The 27,101-nt window shown below is 45.0% G+C and overlaps 1 protein-coding gene across 1 annotated transcript in view; it reads right to left on the minus strand.

The window, feature by feature from the left end:
* zfpm2a (zinc finger protein, FOG family member 2a) overlaps window positions 1-27,101 on the minus strand; it is a 167,088-nt gene that overhangs the window by 30,964 nt on the left and 109,023 nt on the right. The window contains exon 5 of the mRNA XM_065028025.1: window positions 24,221-24,332. Within this exon, the coding sequence (XP_064884097.1) occupies window positions 24,221-24,332 (112 nt within the window). The remainder of the gene's footprint in view (window positions 1-24,220; window positions 24,333-27,101) is intronic.

Here is a 27,101-nt window from a genome sequence, read left to right on the forward strand (position 1 = left end):
CTGGAGCTGAGACTGGGGCTGAGACTGGAGCTGAGACTGGAGCAGAGACTGGGTCTGAGACAGGAGCTGAGACTGGAGCTGAGACTGGGGCTGAGACTGGAGCAGAGACTAGGTCTGAGACAGGAGCTGAGACTGGAGCTGAGACTGGAGCTGAGACTGGAGCTGAGACCGGGGCTGAGACCGGAGCTGAGACTGAGGCTGAGACTAGGACTGAGACTGGAGCTGAGACTGGGGCTGAGACTAGGACTGAGACTGGAGCTGAGACTGGGGCTGAGACTGGAGCTGAGACTGGAGCAGAGACTGGAGCTGAGACCGGGGCTGAGACAGGAGCTGAGACTGGGGCTGAGACGAGCTGAGACTAGGACTGAGACTGGAGCTGAGACTGGAGCTGAGACTGGAGCTGAGACTGGGGCTGAGACTGGGGCTGAGACTGGGGCTGAGACGAGCTGAGACTAGGACTGAGACTGGAGCTGAGACTGGGGCTGAGACTGGAGCTGAGACTGGAGCTGAGACTGGAGCTGAGACCGGGGCTGAGACCGGAGCTGAGACTGAAGCTGAGACTGGAGCTGAGACTGGGGCTGAGACTGGGGCTGAGACTAGGACTGAGACTGGAGCTGAGACTAGGATTGAGACAGGAGCTGAGACTAGGACTGCGACTGGGGCTGAGACTGGAGCTGAGACTGGGGCTGAGACTGGGGCTGAGACTGGGGCTGAGACTGGAGCTGAGACTAGGACTGAGACAGGAGCTGAGACTAGGATTGAGACAGGAGCTGAGACTAGGACTGCGACTGGGGCTGAGACTGGAGCTGAGACTGGGGCTGAGACTGGGGCTGAGACTGGGGCTGAGACTGGAGCTGAGACTAGGACTGAGACAGGAGCTGAGACTAGGACTGAGACAGGAGCTGAGACTAGGACTGAGACAGGAGCTGAGACTAGGACTGAGACAGGAGCTGAGACTGGGTCTGAGACTGGGGCTGATACTGGAGCTGAGACTAGGACTGAGACAGGAGCTGAGACTAGGACTGAGACTGGGGCTGAGACTGGGGCTGATACTGGAGCTGAGACTAGGACTGAGACAGGAGCAGAGACTAGGACTGATACTGGAGCTGAGACTGGGGCTGAGACAGGAGCTGAGACTAGGACTGAGACAGGAGCTGAGACTGGGTCTGAGACTGGGGCTGATACTGGAGCTGAGACTAGGACTGAGACAGGAACTGAGACTAGGACTGAGACTGGGGCTGAGACTGGGGCTGATACTGGAGCTGAGACTGGGGCTGAGACAGGAGCTGAGACTAGGACTGAGACTGGGGCTGATACTGGAGCTGAGACTAGGACTGAGACTGGGGCTGAGACTGGGGCTGATACTGGAGCTGAGACTAGGACTGAGACAGGAGCTGAGACTGGGGCTGAAACTGGAGCTGAGACTAGGACTGAGACAGGAGCTGAGACTGGGGCTGATACTGGAGCTGAGACTAGGACTGAGACTGGGGCTGAGACTGGAGCTGAGACTGGAGCTGAGACTGAGGCTGAGACAGGAGCTGAGACTAGGACTGAGACGGGAGCTGAGACTGGAGTCGAGACTGGGCCTGAGACTGGAGCTGAGACTGGGGCTGAGACTGGAGCTGAGACTGGAGCAGAGACTGGGTCTGAGACAGGAGCTGAGACTAGGACTCAGACGGGAGCTGAGACTGGAGTCGAGACTGGGCCTGAGACTGGAGCTGAGACTGGGGCTGGGACTGGAGCAGAGACTGGGTCTGAGACAGGAGCTGAGACTGGAGCTGAGACTGGAGCTGAGACTGGAGCTGAGACTGGAGCTGAGACCGGGGCTGAGACCGGAGCTGAGACTGAGGCTGAGACTAGGACTGAGACTGGAGCTGAGACTGGGGCTGAGACTAGGACTGAGACTGGAGCTGAGACTGGGGCTGAGACTGGAGCTGAGACTGGAGCAGAGACTGGAGCTGAGACCGGGGCTGAGACAGGAGCTGAGACTGGGGCTGAGACGAGCTGAGACTAGGACTGAGACTGGAGCTGAGACTGGAGCTGAGACTGGAGCTGAGACTGGGGCTGAGACTGGGGCTGAGACTGGGGCTGAGACGAGCTGAGACTAGGACTGAGACTGGAGCTGAGACTGGAGCTGAGACTGGGGCTGAGACTGGAGCTGAGACTGGAGCAGAGACTGGGTCTGAGACAGGAGCTGAGACTGGGGCTGAGACTGGAGCTGAGACTGGAGCAGAGACTGGGTCTGAGACAGGAGCTGAGACCGGAGCTGAGACTGAAGCTGAGACTAGGACTGAGACTGGAGCTGAGACTGGGGCTGAGACTAGGACTGAGACTGGAGCTGAGACTGGGGCTGAGACTGGAGCTGAGACTGGAGCTGAGACCGGGGCTGAGACAGGAGCTGAGACTGGGGCTGAGACGAGCTGAGACTAGGACTGAGACTGGAGCTGAGACTGGAGCTGAGACTGGAGCTGAGACTGGGGCTGAGACTGGGGCTGAGACGAGCTGAGACTAGGACTGAGACTGGAGCTGAGACTAGGTCTGAGACTGGAGCTGAGACTGGAGCTGAGACTGGAGCTGAGACTGGAGCTGAGACTGGGGCTGACACAGGGGCTGACACTGGGGTTAGGTATCTGGGGCTGACACTGGGGCTAGGTATCTGGGGCTGACACTGGGGCTAGGTCTCTGGGGCTGACACTGGGGCTATGTATCTGGGGCTGACACTGGGGCTAGGTCTCTGGGGCTGACACTGGGGCTAGGTATCTGGGGCTAGGGTTAGGGCTGAAGCTGGGGCTGGAGCTGGGTATCCGGGGCTAGGTATCTAGGGCTGGTGCTGGGGCATCTTGGGCTGGGGCTGAAGCCAGCCTCATTGCTGGTGATTGATATCAGAGTGCTGGGATAGGATGTAGGGCCAGCAGGAGCATCAGTGGACCGGGGCGTGTGGTTGTAGGGTGGCTGCTGGGGGGTGTGGAGGGGTCTCAAGAGCTTGCCTGCTCTATGACAATGCATGATGAACAGCCTGCTATTTGGAGTGCATCTGTAGGAGCCAGACTTCAGAAGAGCTCCTCTGAGAGATATGGGAGGACAGGAGGAGAGCAAATGTTTTAGAAACAGACTGTGTCTAACGCATGAATCTTCCTGCTATACTACATGTATGTGACACCAAGCGTCTTATGACAATATTGGCTGTATCGCTATTCCCTCTTAAACTGGTGCCTGATATGAGAATGTGTCTGATATGAGAGCATCTACAACACTACAATGTCTTGGGAGAGTTTGTCTGAGGGAATCTGGTCTGGTCTGAGGGAATTGTGTTATTCTATCGCTGCATGTGGTCTGAGATATGACTGTAGAATTCAGCAGCTAGTCTTTATTTCATATTAACAGTTTGAAATGAGTAACCAACCAATAAAACAACAACCCTTGAATACTGCATACTGTAGACAATCCTAATTAGATCCCATTGCAGTCAGAACATTGCAGATCCACCATGAGACTGTTTGGGAGTTAGTGGGAGAGACACGTATAGCTACTCCCTATCATGAATAATAATCCACAAGAACGATCCCAGAGAAACGTCACTACATAACTAAACTACACCTAGCTGTCCTCTCGTTTACTTCCAGGGGGAAAAAACCAATCCCTTGGTGGAAAGCTCTGTCTCCGTCTTTGTGCCCTCTTCAGGCAATTACGCCAAGCTACGTGTGTTCTGACGGGGGGTGGGCAACAGGGGTGGCATGTGAGAAAGTCATTTTGGCAGTGCACTCTTCAGTTCCGGTCATGCTCTGTACCTAGGCAAATTAAAACCCTCCCAGTAGCCTATGTAAATATGCTGCCTACCGCGCTGCGCTTTAATGAGCCATGATATGAAAGACATATAAAACCAACTGAAAATAACTGTCCACTTAAAGGTGGGTTGCTTCTGACAGGTGACAGGTACTGCCAAGCTGGAGACAGGGTGGGCGGGGGGTGGGGTGGGGGTGGGGGAGCTGGGTGATGGGGGCAGACCATCTATGGCATTCTGGAATCATCTCGGGGGCTGAATGAGCGAGACGAGCCAGGGGAGAGGAACTAGCTTTTTGCCTGAGGCACTTCAAAGTATCTGGGTGGCGGTGGTTTGGGAGTAGGTTGGGGGGGTTGTTAGCAGAGGGAGAAGAGACAGTTACTGCTGTGTCTACTGCCTGCCATGAGACAAAGCACAGCGATTCTCCCCCAAAAAACACAACTTCAAAAATTTCCAGCACAGACCTCAACCCTGTCCTCAATAACCTGTCTTGTAAAAACAGGGATGACCTGAATCTCTGAATCTACTTTGTATGCAGAATGTGAAGGCGGTACGGCGGTAATGAGCATCTGTTAAAGATGGTGGCGTACCAAAGGAACCCACATCTGCAGCCGGCCGATTAATCCAAAACATTCTGAAGTCATTTATAATATCACAGAATCCATAATCAAGATTCCCTACCAGAGCCGGCTAGGCGGCACAGACTCAATGCCCAGTTCAATGAGGAGAGAGGGAACGTATCATTTCATGACAGATGCACGCATTCACAGGAAGCGCAGGGTCATTTTAACATTCACAAGCAAAGAATGCAACAATTTATTGTAGCAAGGCAATGCACGCCCAATTATTATTGAAAAAATAACCAGTAGCAGCAGCTGATCAATACCGTAGGTGGCTATACTTTGACGGCATAATGTCAGGCGAATACCAATCTGCATATTATGTCCAACAATTTATATACTGTTATCATAAACAGCATTATTTCATGTTAGGAACATATGGATGTGTATGATTCTGTGTCTGTAATTGAAGAAACTATTTTGTGTGCACCATATTAATTATGGGCATTATGTTTATTGTAAAGCTTATAGGCTTATTTGTTCAAACAGGTTACAGCAACTAAGAAAACACATTTAACACAACTAACCACCGTTTCTCTCTTAAACGTGTCGGTGGGGAAAATATTGATTTAATGAGGGGGAAAGGAAAAATGGTAAGCGATGCGTTTTCAAAAAAGAAAATGGGGAGAAAAGATATGTAGATTTGGGGAATCTGTGGCATGCTTTGTTGTGGGTTGAACCAAGCCAAAGCCAGGCTAAATCCAGTCTTTAAAGTATCTCAGACAGCTATAAAGGTACGGCAGCCTGATAGTCTCTGTTGTTGTTCTGACAGTTTTAGTCATGAGGAGGGGGAAAACTGAGAAACCAACCAGCGGGGAGCCTTATGAATTTAGACTAAGTTCAGATTCAACGTGTGGCCAAAACAGAACGTCTTTGGACTCTCCCTATGAACTGTCAAATCATGCAACCAAAACCACACTGGCAAAAATGCATTCTGCCAGTCTCCGCCTCTTTGTGAGTCGTCAAAGGTTTAACATAGCATGACTCTGATGATCAGAACACATGTCAGCCTCGACATTCAGTAGGCCTAGTTAATGAATGGAACAATTCAGTGCAATGGGAAATGACTGCTACTACAACGGTCACAATACGCATGAATCCATGTATCTTGGAAAGAGGGGGGAGGAGAAGAAAACATTATTTTCCAAAAAGTTAATGCTAAACAACTCTGAATTCTCCAAGATTAATTCTCTTACAATGGAACGTGCTGATACAATGGTCTTCCTGTGTGTAATGAAATGATGAAATTGGAGAGAGAGAAAGTTCACGGCAGCTGTTATGTGAAGACGTGCCTGGCTGTCTATATCTGACGAGGTGGCGGTAGACTTAATCCAGCGGGCTTTGCACATCCTCGTTCCTGATCGCAGGAAGGAGCGTTTTACAAGGAGCCACCCTCCATGTGGCACCCTGGTAACTTTGCATGACCTTGTGAGGCTGAATAAGACTGTAAAATTGATTCAGCTCCCCGTAATAAAAGAAGCATGCACATTATCAGCGTTGTAATTATAATTAATACTACCAGCTACAGCGGGGTAGTAGAGACTTCCATTATTTACGAGGGTCCATGCTAAGCAAACACAATAATCTACTCCATATTTGTGTTGATATGTTGATGAATGACTCTCTTTCATACCAAACACCAATGGAATGTCTCAACGTCTGATCATACCAGTACTGATTATTTCCCCTCTCCTCCGTTCCCTCCTCCCTCATCCCTCCATCCTCCAGTCTTTCATTAGTCCTTTGTTTGTCTCACCTTTAGTCTCACTGACTCTAGACCTCATTACCGTAGCATGGTCAGGTGATAGAGACAGAGAGACACCCAGCCAGCCTGCTCGACGAGAGGAACTACCACCGTCACTAAATAAACTGTTCTAGCTTGGCTACTCACCTCATCTCACAGACCACAGCAAACAGATGCACATTGTCTACAGAATATATACAATCTTAGAAGAAGCAGACATTCTCACACATTCTCACACAGGACAGGACTTCTACAATGCAAAACAGTAATAAAACATCATAAACTATATTATATATAATGACTGTATAAGATAAAGAGGATTGCAATTTTACTGAAATAATGATTCATTCATGCGATATTCTATAAATTGAGGACCTGGCTAATGGCTAGCGTAGACTTTACTGCCTAATAGTGAAATAGTGTAACATAGAAGCAAAGCAGAGACTCCATATTCTAGGTCATCCTTTATAATTAGGTGTCTGTGTAGCTTATGCCATCCATCCCTCCTGTTAGATCATTGTAGCCATCCCTCCTAATTTTGCAGAGAGCAGAAAAAAATGCTTATTTGTCCCTATCTCCTTATTAATTCTCCTCACAAATCCTTGATTATTTTCCAATCCTTTCCTCTGATAGCAGTGCTGGCTCTGTTTGTATCTGTTTCCCTCCCTCCTCCACACAGAGCAGTCTGCTGCCTGCCTGCCTCCTCAATCGTCTGTTTTGTTTCTCCTTTTAATGAACAGTTGGATTCTTTTATTTCTCTACAAGTGCTGGATTTGCCTTATCACCCCCCGTCCCTTTGAGGTTTGCCAATTGGTTTTATCCATGGATGTATCATTTCTTAGGCTTCCTCTTTTTTTCCCCACAAAGAGAAAGAACCAGTTCGTCAACAAGCCTCTCCGGAGCTGGAGATTAAAAACCTCAACATCACCTACCTTCCAGCGCTACTCCCAACTGGTTTGTGTAAAACTCAATTAAACTAGTCCCCACTGAATTTCACATTACAGTACGTTAAAAAAGAAATTCTTCAAGCGTGACGACAAAGCTCAAACCTTCGCTTCCGAGCCGCTATTTAAGAGATTTCCTAAACGTCTTATTCTTCTGGGTTTTGGCCTCTTGTCGATGTGAAAGGCTGCTACAAAGACAAAGAGAAGGGATTCTTTGACTTGGGGAGAAACAAACTTTATGATGTATTTATCAACAACTAACTGCACTAAAAGTCACAGCCTCTGCTTGATATGACGTAAACAGCGAGATGGATAAACACTGCTATTAAAGTCACTGTTTATCAACTAGAACAGCAGTAAAGAGCAGTCCCTTTGACAATTAAAGGTACATATTTGAACATGTTCTCATATGGAGGATGTCATCCTTTCCCTTTAACCAGTCGTTGTTATACAAAGATGTTGATCTTGAGGGACGTTGTAATATTTTGATCTCGATTTCAGAGCATCATCGTCGCTCGATATCAAATTCTACCACTGCTTTAATACAATCTGGTTGACTTGAAGAGGCTGCTCAGTCAAGCATCATGTTGTAGTCTAAACTACGGAGAGAGACGGTGGCAGGCGAGACGACGTGTTCATTTACATGTGGCATTGTTGCTTTCAACCACATGATAGAGAAGAAGAAATGGAGCAGGGAGTTTCTTCAGATGTCTTCTCTTTGTGTTAGATGCTAGAGTAACATTAGGATGAAGAGCTCGCCTCATCCTCTTTTCTATCCCCTGTTTTGATAGTGAGTGGGAGAGAACAACCACAGCAGCAGTAACGTTGAGTGAACGGCATGGCGTTCCACTTCACCCAGGCAGGCCTGCTTATCAAGGCGGAGGCCTCCCCCTTCTTCCCCTCCCTCCTTCCCTCCTTCTCTCTCTCCCCCCTCATCGACAGGCCTGTCCCTCCATTCTGTCGTGGAATGCTGGAGCAGCTTTCAACCCTCTCAGACGCAGGGGCATTATGTATGTGTGTGTGTGTATGCGTGTGTGTGTGTGTGTGTGTGTGTGTGTGTGTGTGTGTGTGTGGCCCACCACAAGGTGTTTCACTACAGAGATTAGAGGAGGAGGTGCAGCCTGTGTTTTGAGCCCAACGTGCCCATCCCAGGACTGGGACTGGGCTGCAAACCAAGATCACTCCCTCTCTCGCGTCTACTCTGCTTTCTCTCCAGCTCTCTCCAACACACATCACATACAGCACACGCACGCACGCACGCACGCACACACACACACACACACACACACACACACACACACAAAAACACACACACACACACACACACAAAAAAAACACACACACACACACACACACACACACACACACACACACACACACACACACACACACACACACACACACACACACACACACACACACACACTTCTACATTGGGAGATAGTACAGAGTTGAAGGTCAGGGCAAAGCCTGTGGAAAAACTCTCCGATAGACCACAAGACATGGCCGTGCTATTAAAAAGAAAAGTTCATTTCCCTTATGCTGCTAAACATTTGTCATGGTGTGAGTCTACTAATGTGAAATCTCCATTAGGCCTATTCAATATGGGGGCTGCAATAATGCAATAACGACGACGATTTTCAACTTAAGGATTTGAAAAAAGAAAAAAAGATTGAGGATTTTAATCCATGTAATATTCATATTTTATATGCCATGGTACAATATGCCAATGCGCACATAAAACGATTATGCAAAGCCAGAGACAAACTGTAACAAAGTGCTGTTATCTTCTGCAGATAAGAAAAATCTACTGTACAACACTAATATTCTGTTTCTAAATGATTGTCGGTTTGATGATAAATTAAAACAAATTGTAGAAATTGAAGAAAATCAATATTGATGAATTGTATTAGAGAAATACACGGTTATTCTGATAACAATTTGCTAGTGTAAAGATTTTGAGACGGATTTGTAATAGCGTGTGTGTCGGTGGCAGGGAAGTCAGGCGCAGGAGAATCGAACTTGGTATAAATGGAGTCATTTAATAGACTTAACAAAACTCCATAACCAAAATACAAGATAAATAAAAGTGGGTACAAGAACCCGTCGCGCACCAACACATAACACACTAACATACAATCAAACAATCTGACAAGGACATGAGGGGAAACAGAGGGTTAAATTCACAACATGTAATTGATGGAACCAGGTGTGAGGGAAGACAAGACAAAACCAATGGAAATTGAAAAAAATGGATCAGTGATGGCTAGAAGATCGGTGACGTCGACCTCCGAACACGGTGGAAGTCGTGACAGGATTACTATCAATATCGATAAACCTCTCTGTCTCTACTCTCTTCCTAATATCCCCTAAAGTACAGTTACAGTCAACCTATGTCTCTACTCTCTTCCTAATACCCCCTAAAGTACAGTTACAGTCAACCTCTCTATGTCTCTACTCTCTTCCTAATACCCCCTAAAGTACAGTTACAGTCAACCTCTCTGTCTCTACTCTCTTCCTAATACCCCCTAAAGTACAGTTACAGTCAACCTATGTCTCTACTCTCTTCCTAATACCCCCTAAAGTACAGTTACAGTCAACCTCTCTATGTCTCTACTCTCTTCCTAATAACCCCTAAAGTACAGTTACAGTCAACCTCTCTATGTCTCTACTCTCTTCCTAATACCCCCTAAAGTACAGTTATAGTCAACCTCTCTATGTCTCTACTCTCTTCCTAATACCCCCTAAAGTACAATTACAGTCAACCTCTCTCTGTCTCTACTCTCTTCCTAATACCCCCTAAAGTACAGTTACAGTCAACCTCTCTATGTCTCTACTCTCTTACTAATACCCCCTAAAGTACAGTTACAGTCAACCTCTCTATGTCTCTACTCTCTTCCTAATACCCCCTAAAGTACAGTTACAGTCAACCTATGTCTCTACTCTCTTCCTAATACCCCCTAAAGTACAGTTACAGTCAACCTATGTCTCTACTCTCTTCCTAATACCCCCTAAAGTACAGTTACAGTCAACCTCACTGTCTCTACTCTCTTCCTAATACCCCCTAAAGTACAGTTACAGTCAACCTCTCTATGTCTCTACTCTCTTCCTAATACCCCCTAAAGTACAGTTACAGTCAACCTCTCTATGTCTCTACTCTCTTCCTAATACCCCCTAAAGTACAGTTACAGTCAACCTCTCTATGTCTCTACTCTCTTCCTAATACCCCCTAAAGTACAGTTACAGTCAACCTATGTCTCTACTCTCTTCCTAATACCCCCTAAAGTACAGTTACAGTCAACCTATGTCTCTACTCTCTTCCTAATACCCCCTAAAGTACAGTTACAGTCAACCTCACTGTCTCTACTCTCTTCCTAATACCCCCTAAAGTACAGTTACAGTCAACCTCTCTATGTCTCTACTCTCTTCCTAATACCCCCTAAAGTACAGTTACAGTCAACCTCTCTATGTCTCTACTCTCTTCCTAATACCCCCTAAAGTACAGTTACAGTCAACCTCTCTATGTCTCTACTCTCTTCCTAATACCCCCTAAAGTACAGTAACAGTCAACCTCTCCTGCATTGACACACATACAGTAGATGAAATACTACATAACATTGAGGGGGGCTCAGATAACACAACCACTCTCCATAGCCTACAAAGTCAATCCCAGCAGCCTCTCTCTCCATTGGGTAAAGCAGACAATTGATATCAGACAGACAAGCAGGCAGGCAGGCAGGGCTGTTTCTGGGGGTACGTTAAACTCGGAGAGGAGTGGTGTAATTATCCTGCGTCTACAATGTGCTACACTTCACATGTAGCCAGGATGGTAACATAAAATGTGTTTAGTAGCGAGCACAACTTCTCTGCTGCATGTGGACTGAAGGAATGGCTGCTTGAATAATTCATAGTTAGAGCCATGGGCATCTGCATGGTTTCACATGGCTGTGAATGACTACACAGGTGGCACACTGCTGGATGTGGCACAACATCCTCCAAAACAACCCTGCCTTTCCACGTCCATTGCTCCATTATATCTACAGATCTTTATACAGTGTAAATTGAATCAGTCATACAGTCATTGAAAATCGACACCAGTGATAAAGTCCTACTGAGCTTTATCTAAACTGCTACAGTAATTACATTAAAAGCTGATAATAATAGACTTTTCCTTATTGTTTTACAGTTCCAGGCCCTCCTGCGTCGTTACTGTCATACCTTCATCTGAGAAGGTATTACTAGTGTATAACTCTGAGACACTTGAATGAAATACATGGTTTAGGAATTGAATGGGTTGTGTGGAACGGGCTCTAAATATGTATTTTCTTATTGAGAAGAAAAGCATAGCCCATAGCTGAATATAACAAAACAACTCAAATTGGAATTCCATTCTTCTGATTTGGTCCAGCAAACATGTTATTGTTGTCATATTCAAGCGCTGACATCTTGTCTCATTTGGGAGGATAACTGGGATATTATTGACTCAGGCACTGTGACATGCATTTTTACATTTCAAAATGTCACTCTTCTATATTAAAGACACTTCATTTCTAATAATGGGGTGTTTATTGACAGGGAAAGCCCTTGAGATTAGACATCTACTTTAATTAGTAATGCATTCTGTCTGCAGTCATATAATATAAAACATTCCCTTTGAGAAGAAAGGAAGTGATACATGAACTACTGTACTGTACACTGCTACAAATAAGGCTGTAGTTCTACTTAGAACCATTTTGAGGTCCACATACAGTATGAAGCGAGACGTGGAACCCTTTTTCTTTCTGTGTAGGTAGCACCGTTTCTTCTAGCTGTATAACTGTAACACCCTGAAAGAGATGATAGATGATGGAATGGAGAAAAGGAGAGGAAGGCTTTCTTAATTCTTGACATGAAATATTACCTAGGCCATTCCACAGAGCAAAGTGTTTGGGATGGCGGGAGAGATAGCATCCATCCTCTTAGTATACCAAACAAACAAAGCCTTGGTGACCTTTCACCCGGCACAGGAAGTACAACTGATAAGTCACTACCAATTTCTTCTTCTTTTTCGCAATTTTTTTTTTATAGTGTTTTTCTCTCTTTGGCCCAGGTTTCACCTTGCTGTGCCTGTGCCCTTCTATTACAGGTAGTAATAGCAGTCAACTTCCTTCCCTTAGGCTTCTTTTATATATATATTTTATATATATATATTTTATATATATATTTGTCACTCAGGAAAGAGAGAAGAGAGAGATGAAAAATGGTATTTTGCCAGCTAAGGGCTTCTATCTCTCCAACAGAATGAAATCCGGTCCAAAACACTGCTGTGCGCATTAGGCAGCTGTGGATTTAAGCCTTGTCCGCCATGATCAAACCAGGATTTATGAAGCATCATAACTCCCGACAACACCCAGCAGCTTATTAATTTTATATATTTCTGTCCATTCCGTGATATTCCCAGCCTTGACAGTCACTCAAGATAAGCCAAAAGCCTTTTGACAGGATAGTGTGTATATATATTTTTCACTGTTCTCCTGCTCCTCTCCTTGAGAGGGAGTGCTGCTCAGTGATTTGTCTCTCATTTTTGTCTTCACTTTGCAAACTTACCGTTTGTAAGGGGCCCTTAAATCAGTCATGCACTCCGCATGGACACGAGAGGAGAGGGGCCCGTGCAGAAAGAGAAAGAGAGAGAGAGTAAGTTGTGTGTGTGAGAGAGAGAGAGAAAGAGAGAGAGAGAGAGAGAGAGAGAGAGATGGAGACAGAGAGAGATGGAGACAGAGGGAGAGAGAGCGAGATGGAGAGAGAGAGAGAGATGGAGACAGGGAGAGATGGAGACAGAGAGAGATGGAGACAGAGGGAGAGAGAGAGAGAGAGAGAGAGAGAGAGAGAGAGAGAGAGAGAGAGAGAGAGAGAGAGATGGAGACAGAGAGAGATGGAGACAGAGGGAGAGAGAGCGCGAGAGAGAGAGAGAGAGAGAGAGAGAGAGAGAGAGAGAGAGAGAGATGGAGACAGGGAGAGATGGAGACAGAGAGAGATGGAGACAGAGGGATAGATGGAGACAGACAGGATGAGAGAGAGATGGAGACAGACAGAAAGAGAGAGAGATGGATACAGAGGGAGAGATGGAGGCAGACAGAGAGAGAGAGATGGAGACAGAGGGAGAGATGGAGGCAGACAGAGAGAGAGAGATGGAGACAGAGGGAGAGATGGAGACAAAGAGAGAGTGTGTTTGACAGGGTGTGATCGGCCTCCACCACAGTATCACACACACGTGGTAGAATTTAATCAAAACACTCACTAATCACCATTTACAGGCCTTGCTATATAAAGGGCTGTTCTCAGATATGAGAGGGCAACATGCTGATAGTGTTTCATTTAACTAGAGTGTAGGTCGGAGGCTTGATTTAATGTGGCCCACAGGAAAACCAACGAGGGAAAGAGAAATGGTTGTTCTTTATGTAATGATCACATAAGTTCACATCAATAACGCCCAAACTCATTACCAGAAACACTACATGAAAGAGGTAGAGCTGTACTCTCTCTGCAGGGTGAGCTCTGGAGTATCAGGACAGACTGGCTAGACTGTATAGACTGTGGGTAGACTGTATAGACTGTGGGTAGACTGTATAGACTGTGGGTAGACTGTATAGACAGACTGTGGGTAGACTATATAGACTGTGGGTAGACTGTATAGACTGTGACTAGACTGTATAGACTGTGGCTAGACTGTATAGACTGTGGGTAGACTGTATAGACAGACTGTGGGTAGACTATATAGACTGTGGGTAGACTGTATAGACTGTGGCTAGACTGTATAGACTGTGGCTAGACTGTTTAGACTGTGGCTAGACTGTATAGACTGTGTGTAGACTGTATAGACTGTGGCTAGACTGTGGGTAGACTGTATAGACTGTGGGTAGACTGTATAGACTGTGGGTAGACTGTGGGTAGACTGTGTAGACTGTGGGTAGACTGTATAGACTGTGGCTAGACTGTATAGACTGTGGCTAGACTGTATAGACTGCGGCCAGACTGTGGGTAGACTGTGGGTAGACTGTATAGGCTGCAGGTAAACAGTATAGACTGTGAGTAGACTGTATAGACTGCGGCTAGACTGTGGCTAGACTGTGGTAGACTGTATAGGCTGTGGGTAGACTGTATAGACTGTGGGTAGACTTTATAGACTGTGGCTAGACTGTATAGACTGCAGGTCAACGGTATAGACTGTGGGTAGACTGTATAGACTGCGGCTAGACTGTGGGTAGACTGTATAGGCGGAGTGACTATATTGCAATGACCAGTGTGACAATGTGGCATAACATACTACTCTGGAGTGGGTTAATTAGAGACTTAACCGCAGACTGCCTGTAGGCACTAGCTGTCATATGGTAGCAAACTTGTACTGCTGGGCTTGGGTGTAATACAGTAGCGCTAGGCTAGCTACTGTAGCTAGCACACACTACAGTACAGGAGGTGGAAGGATGTAATCTTCAGGAGCTGTTGATACAGGGAAACACTGAGGGTTTGGGTCAAAGGGATTAAAATGGTGGAGGTGGATGTGAGCAGGAAGGGGGTTGTGGGATAGAGCGGGGAGCACCAGGCGCCGTACCCGACAACAGAGAGGAGGCTGGGAGATTACAGGGTAGACTATGAGGCTGGGGTTGAGGATTCCTTCTCCCTGAGAGCTGGGGGACAGAGAGAGTGACTCCAAATGGCATTGGAACACAGCATTACCAGCCCACTATTCAACAATATGCAGTACCCATGGAGAAGGCTTAGCTTAGCAGGGAAGGCCAGGACATCGACCAGAACCAGGAGGGAGAGCAGGGTGTTAGGAATGATAGGAATGGGAGGTCCACTGTAGCTGCCATGGGCCGGGTGATGTTATTGAAAAACCTCTGTGGCTGCCCCTACTACAGCAAACCATTGTGGTCTGCAACCACTCTCCTTATGGCTTCCAGTTTGTCTATAGTAAATCCTACAGACTACATGTACAATACTAAATGCGTTCTACATTGTGGACACTGCTGCACCAACGGCAGCAAAACATGTCAGTCATTGCCCTAAAAATGTTGATATTCATAACTCCCTGTGTAAAGTCCACTAAGAGAGTTCAGAATCACACTCACCACATTTGACAACATCTACAGCTCACATTACAGTGTTGGTTGAATAGAAGTGTTCCAAACCCCGGTGGTACTGTAGTAGCTGAAGTGGTACAGGGACAGATGACAGATGTGTTCCACTGACTGCACTGCATGGAGGAACACAACCTAGTGTCTGATAGAGTAAGAGAAGCAGTGTATCAACGCTCTCTCTCTCTCTCTCTCTCTCTCTCTCTCTCTCTCTCTCTCCCTCTCTTTCGCTCTCCCATGTTCTCTCTCTCCCTCTTTCTCTCTCTCTCCCTTCTTTCTTTCTTTCTCCCGCTTGCTCTCTCCCTCACTCCCTCTCTCACTTTGTCTCTCTCTCTCACTCTCTCTCTCTCTCCCTCCCTCCCTCTCCCAGGGGCTCAGAGAATGGATGGCCCTGTCTGACCCGGTCGACACACACGTCTTCTCCACTACACTACTGTACCTACAGCACGCCTGTCTGCTCTCTGCTCGCTACACACACACACACACACACACACACACACACACACGCAAACACACACACACACACACACACACAGAAGGGCCAAGGGACCCATCTCTGTCACCCAGTGGTACAGAGCGCTACGGAGCACTGCGACCTCCCTTTAGGCAGGCAGAGGTCAACTCAGCTCTGACACTCCAGGAGTTGCATGGGAAGACGGAGTGGGGTAGATGGGGAACGGTGGGGGATGTAGGGGAGGGTGGAGGAGATGGGGGAGGGGTACAAGCATGAGCCTCAGCATCACCATACATACTGTACTTCTGCCACAAAACTACCAGCCTCCTCTCTTCATGGAGCTGAGTGACCCACCTCCTACACCTGTATGTCCCCCTGTCCTTACCCATATGGCATTGGGGTTTAAGAGGGGTGGAACGGCTGAGACCCCATGACCAGAGCATCATAAACCCCATAGATAAGCCAGCAATGGAGGAGCAAGCTCTGTGTGCTCCTGCGCGGTGTGCAATGAGAAAAAGTGATACCCTACTGATACCACACTCTAAAGACTGCAGGGATATGTTTTTTCGCACAGCCGGATGTGCAATCAATAAAATGGATTAGCTGCAGAGGTATGTATAAAGGTTATCAGGAAGTTCTCCCCCTCGAACACAGAAGCGACCCCACAAAACTATTTTGTAATGTGTCCTCTTATTTCTTCAGAAAAAAATCTGATATATTTTCTTCCAAACTGTATTTATGAAGAGATATACAATGTGGAAGGAGAGAAATGAAATCCCTGCAATGAACCCTATAATGTAATTATATTGTGACCAGGGTGATAGAGGTGATACTGTATCTTCATTCTAGTGCCCATCAGTGATTTTCTTCCCATCTTCTGCCATGTGCAGGGTGTCCATGCAGTTCGCTATTCTTCCTCGCTCTAACTGTGTGTGTGTGTGTGTGTGTGTTTGTGTGTGTTTGTGTGTGTGTGTCTAAACACTCATTCACCCCACTGATCTCTCTCTCTGACCCCCTACTGCAGATGAAAAGCACCCCGGAGAAGGCCTCTCTCTCTCTCCCTCTCCTCCACTCGCTCTCTGCTGCAGCTGAAGGTGGGTGGGGGTTCATCGTGACCAATGGCATCCCACCACAGAGCTTTATCGTAAAGCACATTGACAATGCTTTTCACACCTACTTACGACAGCTGTGCCATGGTGGGGGCGGCGAGGCCGAGCGGCCAGGAAGGAGAGGTGAATCATGCACAACAGTTCTAAAAGCAGGCCAGGGCTGAGGCTCTTAAAGACGCATAGAATGGACTCCTTAACTAAGCAACAGTAATCCTCTTAATCAAAACCTCGCAGACAATTATTTTAATGTACAAGGAATTGTTTTATGTCTGAAAATCACACCCTGTTTCCTCTTGTCCTCAGGACCGGTACCTCTTTCAGGGAGAGCTTTTAAAATCCCTGCTGGGCTCACAGACAGACAGCTCCATCTGCTTCACCCAGATCGATACACAGGCATTTCTCATCATCGATTATACAATTATGCTAAAGCTAAATCAACAGCCCACTCTCCAGAACAAGCCCATTAACCAACCCTGGACAGGAGAGGAGAGTAGGCTAGAAGAGCTGCCTCTTTTTACCCAAGTGCTCTAAAGAGAAGCCTAGTGCTCAGACAGTCCAGGTACTTCACTAGACATGATTATAATGCCACAAGGGTGCAATACATCACTCTTATTAGCCACACCGGAGCACAATGGTATCATAATTAATGGGCACAGCAGGATTGAACGCTGCCCTGACATGGAAAAGTGGGTCTACTTAAGCTTTACAAGGCATTTAAATATGCAGAGTGAATGGCAGAGTGAGTCAAAAACCCTCCTGCTACGGAGGGAGGGAGAGCGGCCAGCTAGGCTACACGCTCATTAGCGTGACACGACACCCTCAGTGGCATTGATACAAGGACGCGCGGCCGTCTGTCTGTGTTGTCCCCTACTGCAACGACAACATAGTGCCTGACTGGGGAGAGTGATGGATGAAACACAGCGTGCCTCTCCTCTCTTCTGTTTGTCATCAGTGCTGCCCATCACTTTGACTTGTTGTTTTCTTCTGTCTTTTCTGTGTGTCACAATTAGGTTTATGAGAGTTTGTGGAAACGTCCTAATTTGGGTGATGTCTTGTCTCGTCTGTGTATTGTGGTTTGTTTGTGGTGGATGTTCAGAGAGTGGGGGCTGTGACAGACAGAGCCTGGTGTCTGGTGTCTGTGTGTGGTGGTGTTGCTGGGGGAGGCCAGCCGCCCGCCAGTCTGCCTCCACCAACAGTGAGGGAACAATGCACATAAAAGGCATTCGGAGGAAGAGTCTGGGCTGTCTTTCACTGTCTCTGCTGAATGAAGCAAGAACAAACGTGTGTGTGTTGTGTGTGTGTGTGTGTGTGTGTGTGTGTGCACGTGCGTGTGTGTGCTTTTCGGTCTGTGTGCTTACGCATGATGTGTAGGATGCTAAGTCTTCTCACATTCTATAGAATGAAGTCTGCTGTCCTTAGCACCCCCCCTCCCTACCATCACCAGCCTCCAGTTCAGTCTTACAGTACAATACTCTACCCCTGCCTGCCACCGTGACACAGTCAGTTAATATTACACTACAGCCACGGTACAATCTGAGTACTCCCCTCCCTACCATCACCAGCCTCCAGTTCAGTCTTACAGTACAATACTCTACCCCTGCCTGCCACAGTCAGTTAATATTACACTACAGCCAGGGTACAGTCTGAGCACTCCCCTCCCTACCATCACCAGCCTCCAGTTCAGTCTTACAGTACAATACTCTACCCCTGCCTGCCAGTCAGTTAATATTACACTACAGCCAGGGTACAGTCTGAGCACTCCCCTCCCTACCATCACCAGCCTCCAGTTCAGTCTTACAGTACAATACTCTACCCCTGCCTGCCACAGTCAGTTAATATTACACTACAGCCAGGGTACAGTCTGAGCACTCCCCTCCCTACCATCACCAGCCTCCAGTTCAGTCTTACAGTACAATACTCTACCCCTGCCTGCCACAGTCAGTTAATATTACACTACAGCCAGGGTACAGTCTGAGCACTCCCCTCCCTACCATCACCAGCCTCCAGTCCAGTCTTACAGTACAATACTATACCCCTGCCTGCCAGTCAGTTAATATTACACTACAGCCAGGGTACAGTCTGAGCACTCCCCTCACTCCAGCCTGACCGTGCAGTTATCGCCTGGCTCAGTGCAATCAATTATTGTTGCCGCGGAATCATTAATAATTTCCTAATGAAAACGATTCTGTTGATCTCTGTTGTATTTTAATTAAACATAATTACTCTGCTGCTCTGAGCTGTGGTGGGGCCTCCTTTAGGGTACAATTTTGTTTTAATACACTGATAATACAATTTTGACATTGTGTCAGTTGTTTAGTTATTATTCAGTCACACTATTTCCCCATGTTCCCAGATAACAGATAATAACCTCAGCACCTCCTATTTGCCTCAGTCGTTTTAAAGGGGAGGGTTGAAATGAACAATTCAATCTGAACTGTTACAGTACTCTCTCTCTCCTCTCCCCCAGTCCCAAACAGTTTTTACGATATATTTCCCCCTTTCTAAATCAAGCATGTTCTTATTCTGAATTTTCCCTATTTTGTTTTGGACAGAATATTTAAAAAATCAGATCCAATTTCAAAAGTACTGTGGAAAGGCAGTTAAGGTTTCAGTTGATGAGAAGTGAATCTAAAAAGACCTAGCCATGTCCCGCAAGTCCCCCATATACCTCCGAGGTCTCTGGCTAAGAGCGTGTGAACAACGGACGAGTGAGAAAAGGGATCTGATGGCGAAGACTTAGTGAACATGAAGTAACAGAAAGACACAGCAGTGAGTTACAGTCTAATTCTACACCGTATGGGCTTATGCAAAACGCTCTAGTACATTGGTCAATTTACGCTCCAACAATGGCCGACTTTCTCCAGAGACATATTGGACACGCTGTATCTGAATGTGGTCCGCTTAAGAGGCTTACGTTAGAAAAACTCAGGTGACCTTAGAATAATAGGACATAATATCAAGACAGAGCCCAGGTGAGTTTCTAAGGGCTCAGATATCAGGTGATAATGGTCGAGCACAATAGGAGAGCTCTGAATACAGCCATTCTGACTTTACTGTCATACTGGTAATGATGATATACATGTCATGTAATGTGTGGACAGTAGGTACCAAGAAATCTGACGAACTGTAAAACATGCAGAATGATTGGTGGATTCAATGTCCGGTCTTGGAGGCCTACATTATGTTTAGTTATTCTCTCTGTAAAAGGCAAAAAAACAAGAATAAATAAATAAATCAATTCAAAGCAGTGTTATATGATGGCAGTAGTGTATTTCATGACATTGTGGATAGGAGTGACCCTGAAATTATATTTCTATATATTGTCCCATTTCTTCTTTCTGTTTCTTTTTGTTTTAATTACTGAACGCCACTCTTTTGATTCAATAGTGGAATAATGAAAACACCCCAAAAATGAGGCAATTAAATAATACGCATTCCTTTCTAAATTAATAAACACTTCCATATTGTTCATCAAATGTACCAATTCTCCACTGATATCCTCCCTCTCTGACTTGCTCTCCCTCTTTCCCTGTCCCTGTCGCTCCCTCAATATCTCTCCACCAATTCTCCACCAATTCTCCCCCAGTTCCCTCCCTCTGCGTTACTGTAACGTGTAATTACTCCACAGACTCGCTGCCTGTTTCTAGAAAACGTCAGCGGTTCAAAGAAACTGTCCATGTGTGGCGCGGAGCATTGTGGAGGTTCCAGGTGGATTTCTCGATAATGAGTTGGTGCAGCAGTCAAGTTGAGAGTTTTAGTAATGGCTGACTGCTGTGCTCTGTGCTGAGGCACTACAGTATACTGGCTGTCTGCATGGGAGGCTAATGTTAAATAAACAGCACTGTATGCTTACTGTTTCTGGTGCTACTGATAGAAAGACAGCCTGGTAAAAAACAGATATGTTTATTCCACTTTTTATATTGTCACGTCTTCAAGGGGGAATTGATAGACATTCTTCATTTTAAAGTAATATATATTTAACACAAACTATGGCCATATGAAACATAGACATAATAACCTACAGTATATAGCCGTAGTTGATAGGGTAAACTCTCAGTAGAAATGTAGGTTTAGAAATGTCTCATTATACAGTGTGTCGTTGGTCAATATCAACAACACAAAATGATCGAGACAGTGAGTGGCAAATCATTTTTTTTTAAATGGACATTCAGTAGAACCAGGACGGACACAGGACAGAATAAAACAAAATCCCATTATATGTGGTAACCGTGGTAGTGTGTTTTCTGCTGGACGCCCGGGGCAGCCCAATGGGGATTCCACCAAACTCACATAGTTCTTGTTCACGGTGAACTAGCATGTATTATACATTACACACTGTTGGACTGCATCAGTCCAATGGGAATCAATTCTCTCTTTTTCTCTGTCCCATAGAATGTCAATGGTTGAAGATCGTGAACATTCAGTGGTAGCCATAGCACACTGACAATAGATTTTACTTTCAGATCATCAACAATAAACTACGATATGGGAGGGTGAAACACAGTGCCAACTCTAGTTGAGGCACTCCTCAAGAAAGCCAAGATGATTGGAACACGAGCCAAGTAGCCATATTCAGTGAGAACCAATGAACATGCAGTATATTGAGATGTCCACTGATTACCATAAGTCAACTGCCTTTCTTAGCGCAAAACAGACAAACAGACAAACAGCAACACTTGGGGAGAGATGTAAACACTGAGGCCCTATGGCTCTGTGTGTCTGTGTGTCTGCTTCATGCAGAGTGGAGTCATCACTGAGTCATTCTGTACTGTCTGGTGTCTGCATGGGGCCATAGAAATACAATAACTAGAATGATTCTCTCTGGGGCCATAGCAATACAATAACTAAATATATTCTATACAATAACTAGACAGATTCTGTCTGGGGCCATATACATAGAATAACTAGACAGATTCTGTCTGGGGCCATATACATAGAATAACTAGACAGATTCTGTCTGGGGCCATATACATAGAATAACTAGACAGATTCTGTCTGGGGCCCCATACATAGAATAACTAGACAGATTCTGTCTGGGGCCATATACATAGAATAACTAGACAGATTCTCTCTGGGGTCACATACATAGAATAACTAGACAGATTCTGTCTGGGGCCACATAAACATAATAACTAGACAGATTCTGTCTGGGGCCACATACACATAATAACTAGACAGATTCTGTCTGGGGTCACATACATACAATAACTAGACAGATTCTGTCTGGGGCCACATACATACAATAACTAGACAGATTCTGTCTGGGGCCACATACATACAATAACTAGACAGATTCTGTCTGGGGTCACATACATACAATAACTAGACAGATTATGTCTGGGGCCCCATACATAGAAACTAGACAGATTCTGTCTGGGGCCCCATACATAGAAACTAGACAGATTCTGTCTGGGGCCACATACATAGAATAACTAGACAGATTCTCTCTGGGGTCACATACATACAATAACTAGACAGATTCTCTCTGGGGCCACATACATAGAATAACTAGACATATTATGTCTGGGGCCACATACATAGAAACTAGACAGATTCTGTCTGGGGTCACATACATACAATAACTAGACATATTCTGGCTGGGGCCACATACATACAATAACTAGACAGATTCTGCCTGGGGTCACATACATACAATAACTAGACAGATTCTGTCTGGGGTCACATACATACAATAACTAGACAGATTCTGTCTGGGGTCACATACATAGAATAACTAGACAGATTCTGTCTGGGGTCACATACATACAATAACTAGACAGATTCTGTCTGGGGTCACATACATACAATAAATAGACAGATTCTATCTGGGGCCACATACATACAATAACTAGACAGATTCTGTCTGGGGCCACATACATAGAATAACTAGACAGAGTCTGTCTGGGGCCATAGAAATAGAAAAACTGGATGGATGCTGATTCTGTCTCGGCCTACAGATTTAGAGCTGCAATTATTGTCTCAAAATGACTACACACAGTAAGGTGACAAACATTATACAATTACTTCCAAATTGAAATTAATTATATTTTTCTGCATTTTATCCCTCTGTATCGTCTATTATGGCTTGGCAGGCGTGTGATTGTGGAGAAAGGTTTAGCAGCTCTATACTAATACAACACAAACGGCTCTCACTGGGGGACTCCTCTTTTCGGTCTGACTTTCACATCACTTCCTTTTCTAATTGAATAAGGGTCAACTAGATGCTATGAACAAGGGGATATGAAGGACAATGCTACAGAGGTGATCACAGATCCATAACGTCCGTCTGTGTGAGATGATGGCAGTACTGCAACTACATCTGGGATGTCTTCTATAATGACTATGAAGACGGCGAGGGGAAATGACAGACTTAACAAAACGAGACCAAATCCTGTTATTACTCCCTTTTTTGTTTCATATATTCAGTCTCCTGGCAAAAAGATTAGGAGATTTTTAAAGAAGTGCATAATCTCCTTTAACAGCTTATCATAAACTTTAATGATTTGGTGATAAAGAGCACAAAGTTAAGTAGCCGGTTAAGAGGATAACTCCCCAGTGCAGTCTAGTGATTAGTAGATGAGAATTGGGAGACCGAAAGAAAATCCGGGCTGCAAATCCCAGTTCCCGCTCTGATTCACTTTGAGGGGAAGAAACTCCATTTCAGCTCCTTCGTGAGTCTAGTCACAGGGTAATCATTTAGAAAACGGGATAAATAGAAACCACTTCTTGCATCCCTTTTGAATTCAAACATCTTTATTTACTTATTTATGTGCCTGTGTGTCTCTGGATACACCCGTCAAGACCCAATTATGGGCTGCAGCAGCCAGTCAGCAGCACAGTGCTTTCATAAAGACTGAAGTCTGAAGACGCTACTGTCAGTGTGCCGTATTAGCATTTTACAATCAGTAACCTGAAGCCCAATCATGAACTATGGATGGGCAGCCATTTTGAGCTTGCCTAATAAGGGCATTCTAGCTGTATCAGACAGCAACTAAATCCCTCATTTTTATTTCAGTGTGATTCGAGACTAACAACCTCTACGGTCACACCCACCCAGTAACCCCACATTACATAAAAAGAGAGATATGCCATTAGCAAATTTTAGATTATCGTCTACATAATAATTTTGGGGAATTGTGATTTGTGAACAGAGAGGATTTCACTCAGACTGTGTACAAAAAGCGAAGGAATATATTTACCTCGTGAAATCAAAAACCTCTGACTTTGTATCTTGTATGTTGTTTTCCCTTTTCCTAATCAAGACTTTTGAGTTGATACACTAAATTACTTCAGAGGGATGTAAAAAAAATATATATATTTCGAGTGAAAGACAACGAGACAGACATACAGCAGAACTTAAGTGGGGGAATTGTCTGTCAGACCGTGTGTTTGGCTGCTGTGGTGTTGCTAGGGAGATAACAGACTGTATACAACAGTCTGGAGATTGAGCTTACCTTTGCTGTACACCACACAGTTATTTTTGTTGTCTTCTGCTCCTTGCCAAGTCACATCCAGCAGCCACCTGGGGCCCGCGCTGAGCACCACCGGTACACAGCTCTTCATCTTCTGGACAGGGACAGATAACAAACACTAATCATTTGCTTATTTTGGTGATTAAACAAACAATAATTAATAATAGCCACCAAGTTATGCTTCCTCTTTTCTCTGCAAGACATAAACAGGGTCATTCTATAAACTAGTAGGTCCTCTTCTTCTCCCCGCAATGAGAAGATTTGGGAATTGAGAGGGTTGGGGGGGGGGGGGGCAGAGGAATAGGATCAAGGTGGTGGGGGCAGTTGGGGTAGGAGAGTGGTTGGAGTGGGGGGGAGGGGGGGCATACAGTGCTGCTAACGCCTGGTCCCTATGATCCCAATGATACAGTATCAGATCTCCCAGATGAAGAAGATCTCGGATGCCCAGAATGCCGATGACTTTTAGAGTGAAGGAGGCGAGTGTTCAGGAGTGAACTTTAGGCACATTGTGCTGCGCTATCGCTGGGATCTCACTATTTCCTGAAACAGCCAGGGAAGAATTTAAAGAATCAGTATCTATTTCAAAGGGCGATTGAGGCTACGTCTTATAATATGCCGGCAAATTATTCTGAATGTGTAACATCATTTTTCTTCTGGGCTCGGGTCAAGCGTTGGTGCTTTAAGTTATTTGTATGGAAGGAAAACAGGGAGATAGATACTGTGGCCCCAGCTAAATGTATTCACAACCAGACATGGAGAGGGCTCGGTCAGATTGGAAAGGGCTTTCTATTTATTTTCATATGATTTTCTATTCTATTTTATTTTTTAAATGGCTTCTTTTTTTTATTTTTACAAAGGGTAATGAAAGCCAAGAGTACATCTTCAGTGCTCATGGAGAGGGTAGAAGCATCTTTCTCGGGCAGTCGTTACAGTAGCCTATTGCTAGCAGGCAAAATGTCAGTATTTCAAGGCCATTACTTTTTTAACCCCCAGGCCCTCCTTCATTAGGATGTTACAGAAATAGTTTAGCTAAGAGAAAATGGTCTGAGGTGCCATCTCTTCTGGACACTTCATTTATTTCTCCATTTGAAACAGGCTGCCATGAGACACCATCCATCTGCCTAATGCAACAGAAGAGCACAAGTCCTCACTATGTGTTTCAGATATTTATTCGGAAAGGCAGCAACAACCCTTCAAGGATAAATGCAATGGCCACTTTCACACGTTAAAGGTCTGAATTGGCACAGATACACACAAAAGATTGATTTATTACGCATGCAGGTGAAGGAGTGTTTAGACACACACACACACACACACACACACACACACACACACACACACACACACACACACACACACACACACACACACACACACACACACACACACACACACACACACACACACACACATAAATATTTTGTTAGTAGTGACTGAGGATTAGAGGGCTCTCTCTCTTTCTGAGAAAACAGAAATACTGTCGGCTACATTCAATAACTAAAGTGTAGACAGCATATGGGCTCTGATCTCAGTCAGTCTGTCACACAAATGAAACAATATGTATAAAATGAAAAGAAAACCTCAACTCTAGTTCTTACATAGCAGCTCGAAGCAATGGGGGACTTGTGCCAGTCAGACGGATCAAACACCTAGTGAACAGCACATTGTGTCTGTTGATTTTCTCATTCCTTAATATTTAGGTATCTTATCCCACCCTGGCAGAGGAACAGAGAGAGACCTCCGTCATTTAAGCCGTCCTCTATTTCACATCTCAAATTAGCCTGACAATAAAGTCGCATATCTTCAGCGAACCTGTAAATCTTACAACCCTGTCAAAAGGAGCAAAGGAGACGGATCTGATTGTTGCTACGACGACTATCTAAAATGAGAATCGGATTAACCCTTTGTCAGATCTCCAGACTGGGGGCCATCTCTCTGATTTAGCTGTGTGAGGCTTCTTCTTCCCCTCTTCCTGTCTGTCTAGTCTCTAAGGCCTTCTGGCAATTCACTATATTACACTGCCTCTCACCTGGGAGAGAGTAATAATAATATATGGGTATAGTTTTCAACATTAGAAATACTGTAAGAAAGAAAACATATTTACTGGATTACATTTCCTTTATTATTCTATTTGAATTTGAATTATTTACATTTTTGACATTTATTTTTTCTCAATGTGATTTCTTAATATAACGATTCATTGTCACAATCATCATAACATAATTTATTCATAAAACTAAACATAACCAATTGTAAATTAATAAATTAACTGAATACATTTATCAAAATAATGGTCAATTTATCATATAGCTGTATTTTTTATTTTGCTGAAATTTAAATGAGCCATTCATATAAATGTCCTACTCGAAATAATGACTATGTTGGGGCTCTGAAGTATTTCAGACAAAGGAATGTAGAGAAGCTGTATTCTGGGTATAACACACAATGATGTCACCAAGGGGAGGAGCATTTTAGCCTTAAATGAACGCCCTCTTCCGATACAGTAAATACAGTACATTTTGTCGTCAAAGCTTCAGACAAAAAAAGAGTGGAGTAAGAGGGATGTATACAAAATAAAAACATACCCCTTTCTCTAACTACCAATCACAACTAAGGAATGTGACGTACAACAGTGACTCTGTCCTGTTCCACTTCCTCATGAATAAATGTATTCAGAACAGCAAATAATACTGACCCCTATTGGATATTACAACATCAACACCACCGGCTTTAAAATCCAAAGCCAGATACAACACGGTTTCATTCAGACTAATATTAAGACTAGATATTCTACAGTGTCTACGGATCAGAGGACTACGCATTTTATTGACAGTGATTAAGAGAGTGTTTCACCATTCACAGA

Source organism: Oncorhynchus nerka, linkage group LG14 (assembly GCF_034236695.1).
Source record: "Oncorhynchus nerka isolate Pitt River linkage group LG14, Oner_Uvic_2.0, whole genome shotgun sequence".
Lineage (NCBI taxonomy): Eukaryota > Metazoa > Chordata > Actinopteri > Salmoniformes > Salmonidae > Oncorhynchus > Oncorhynchus nerka.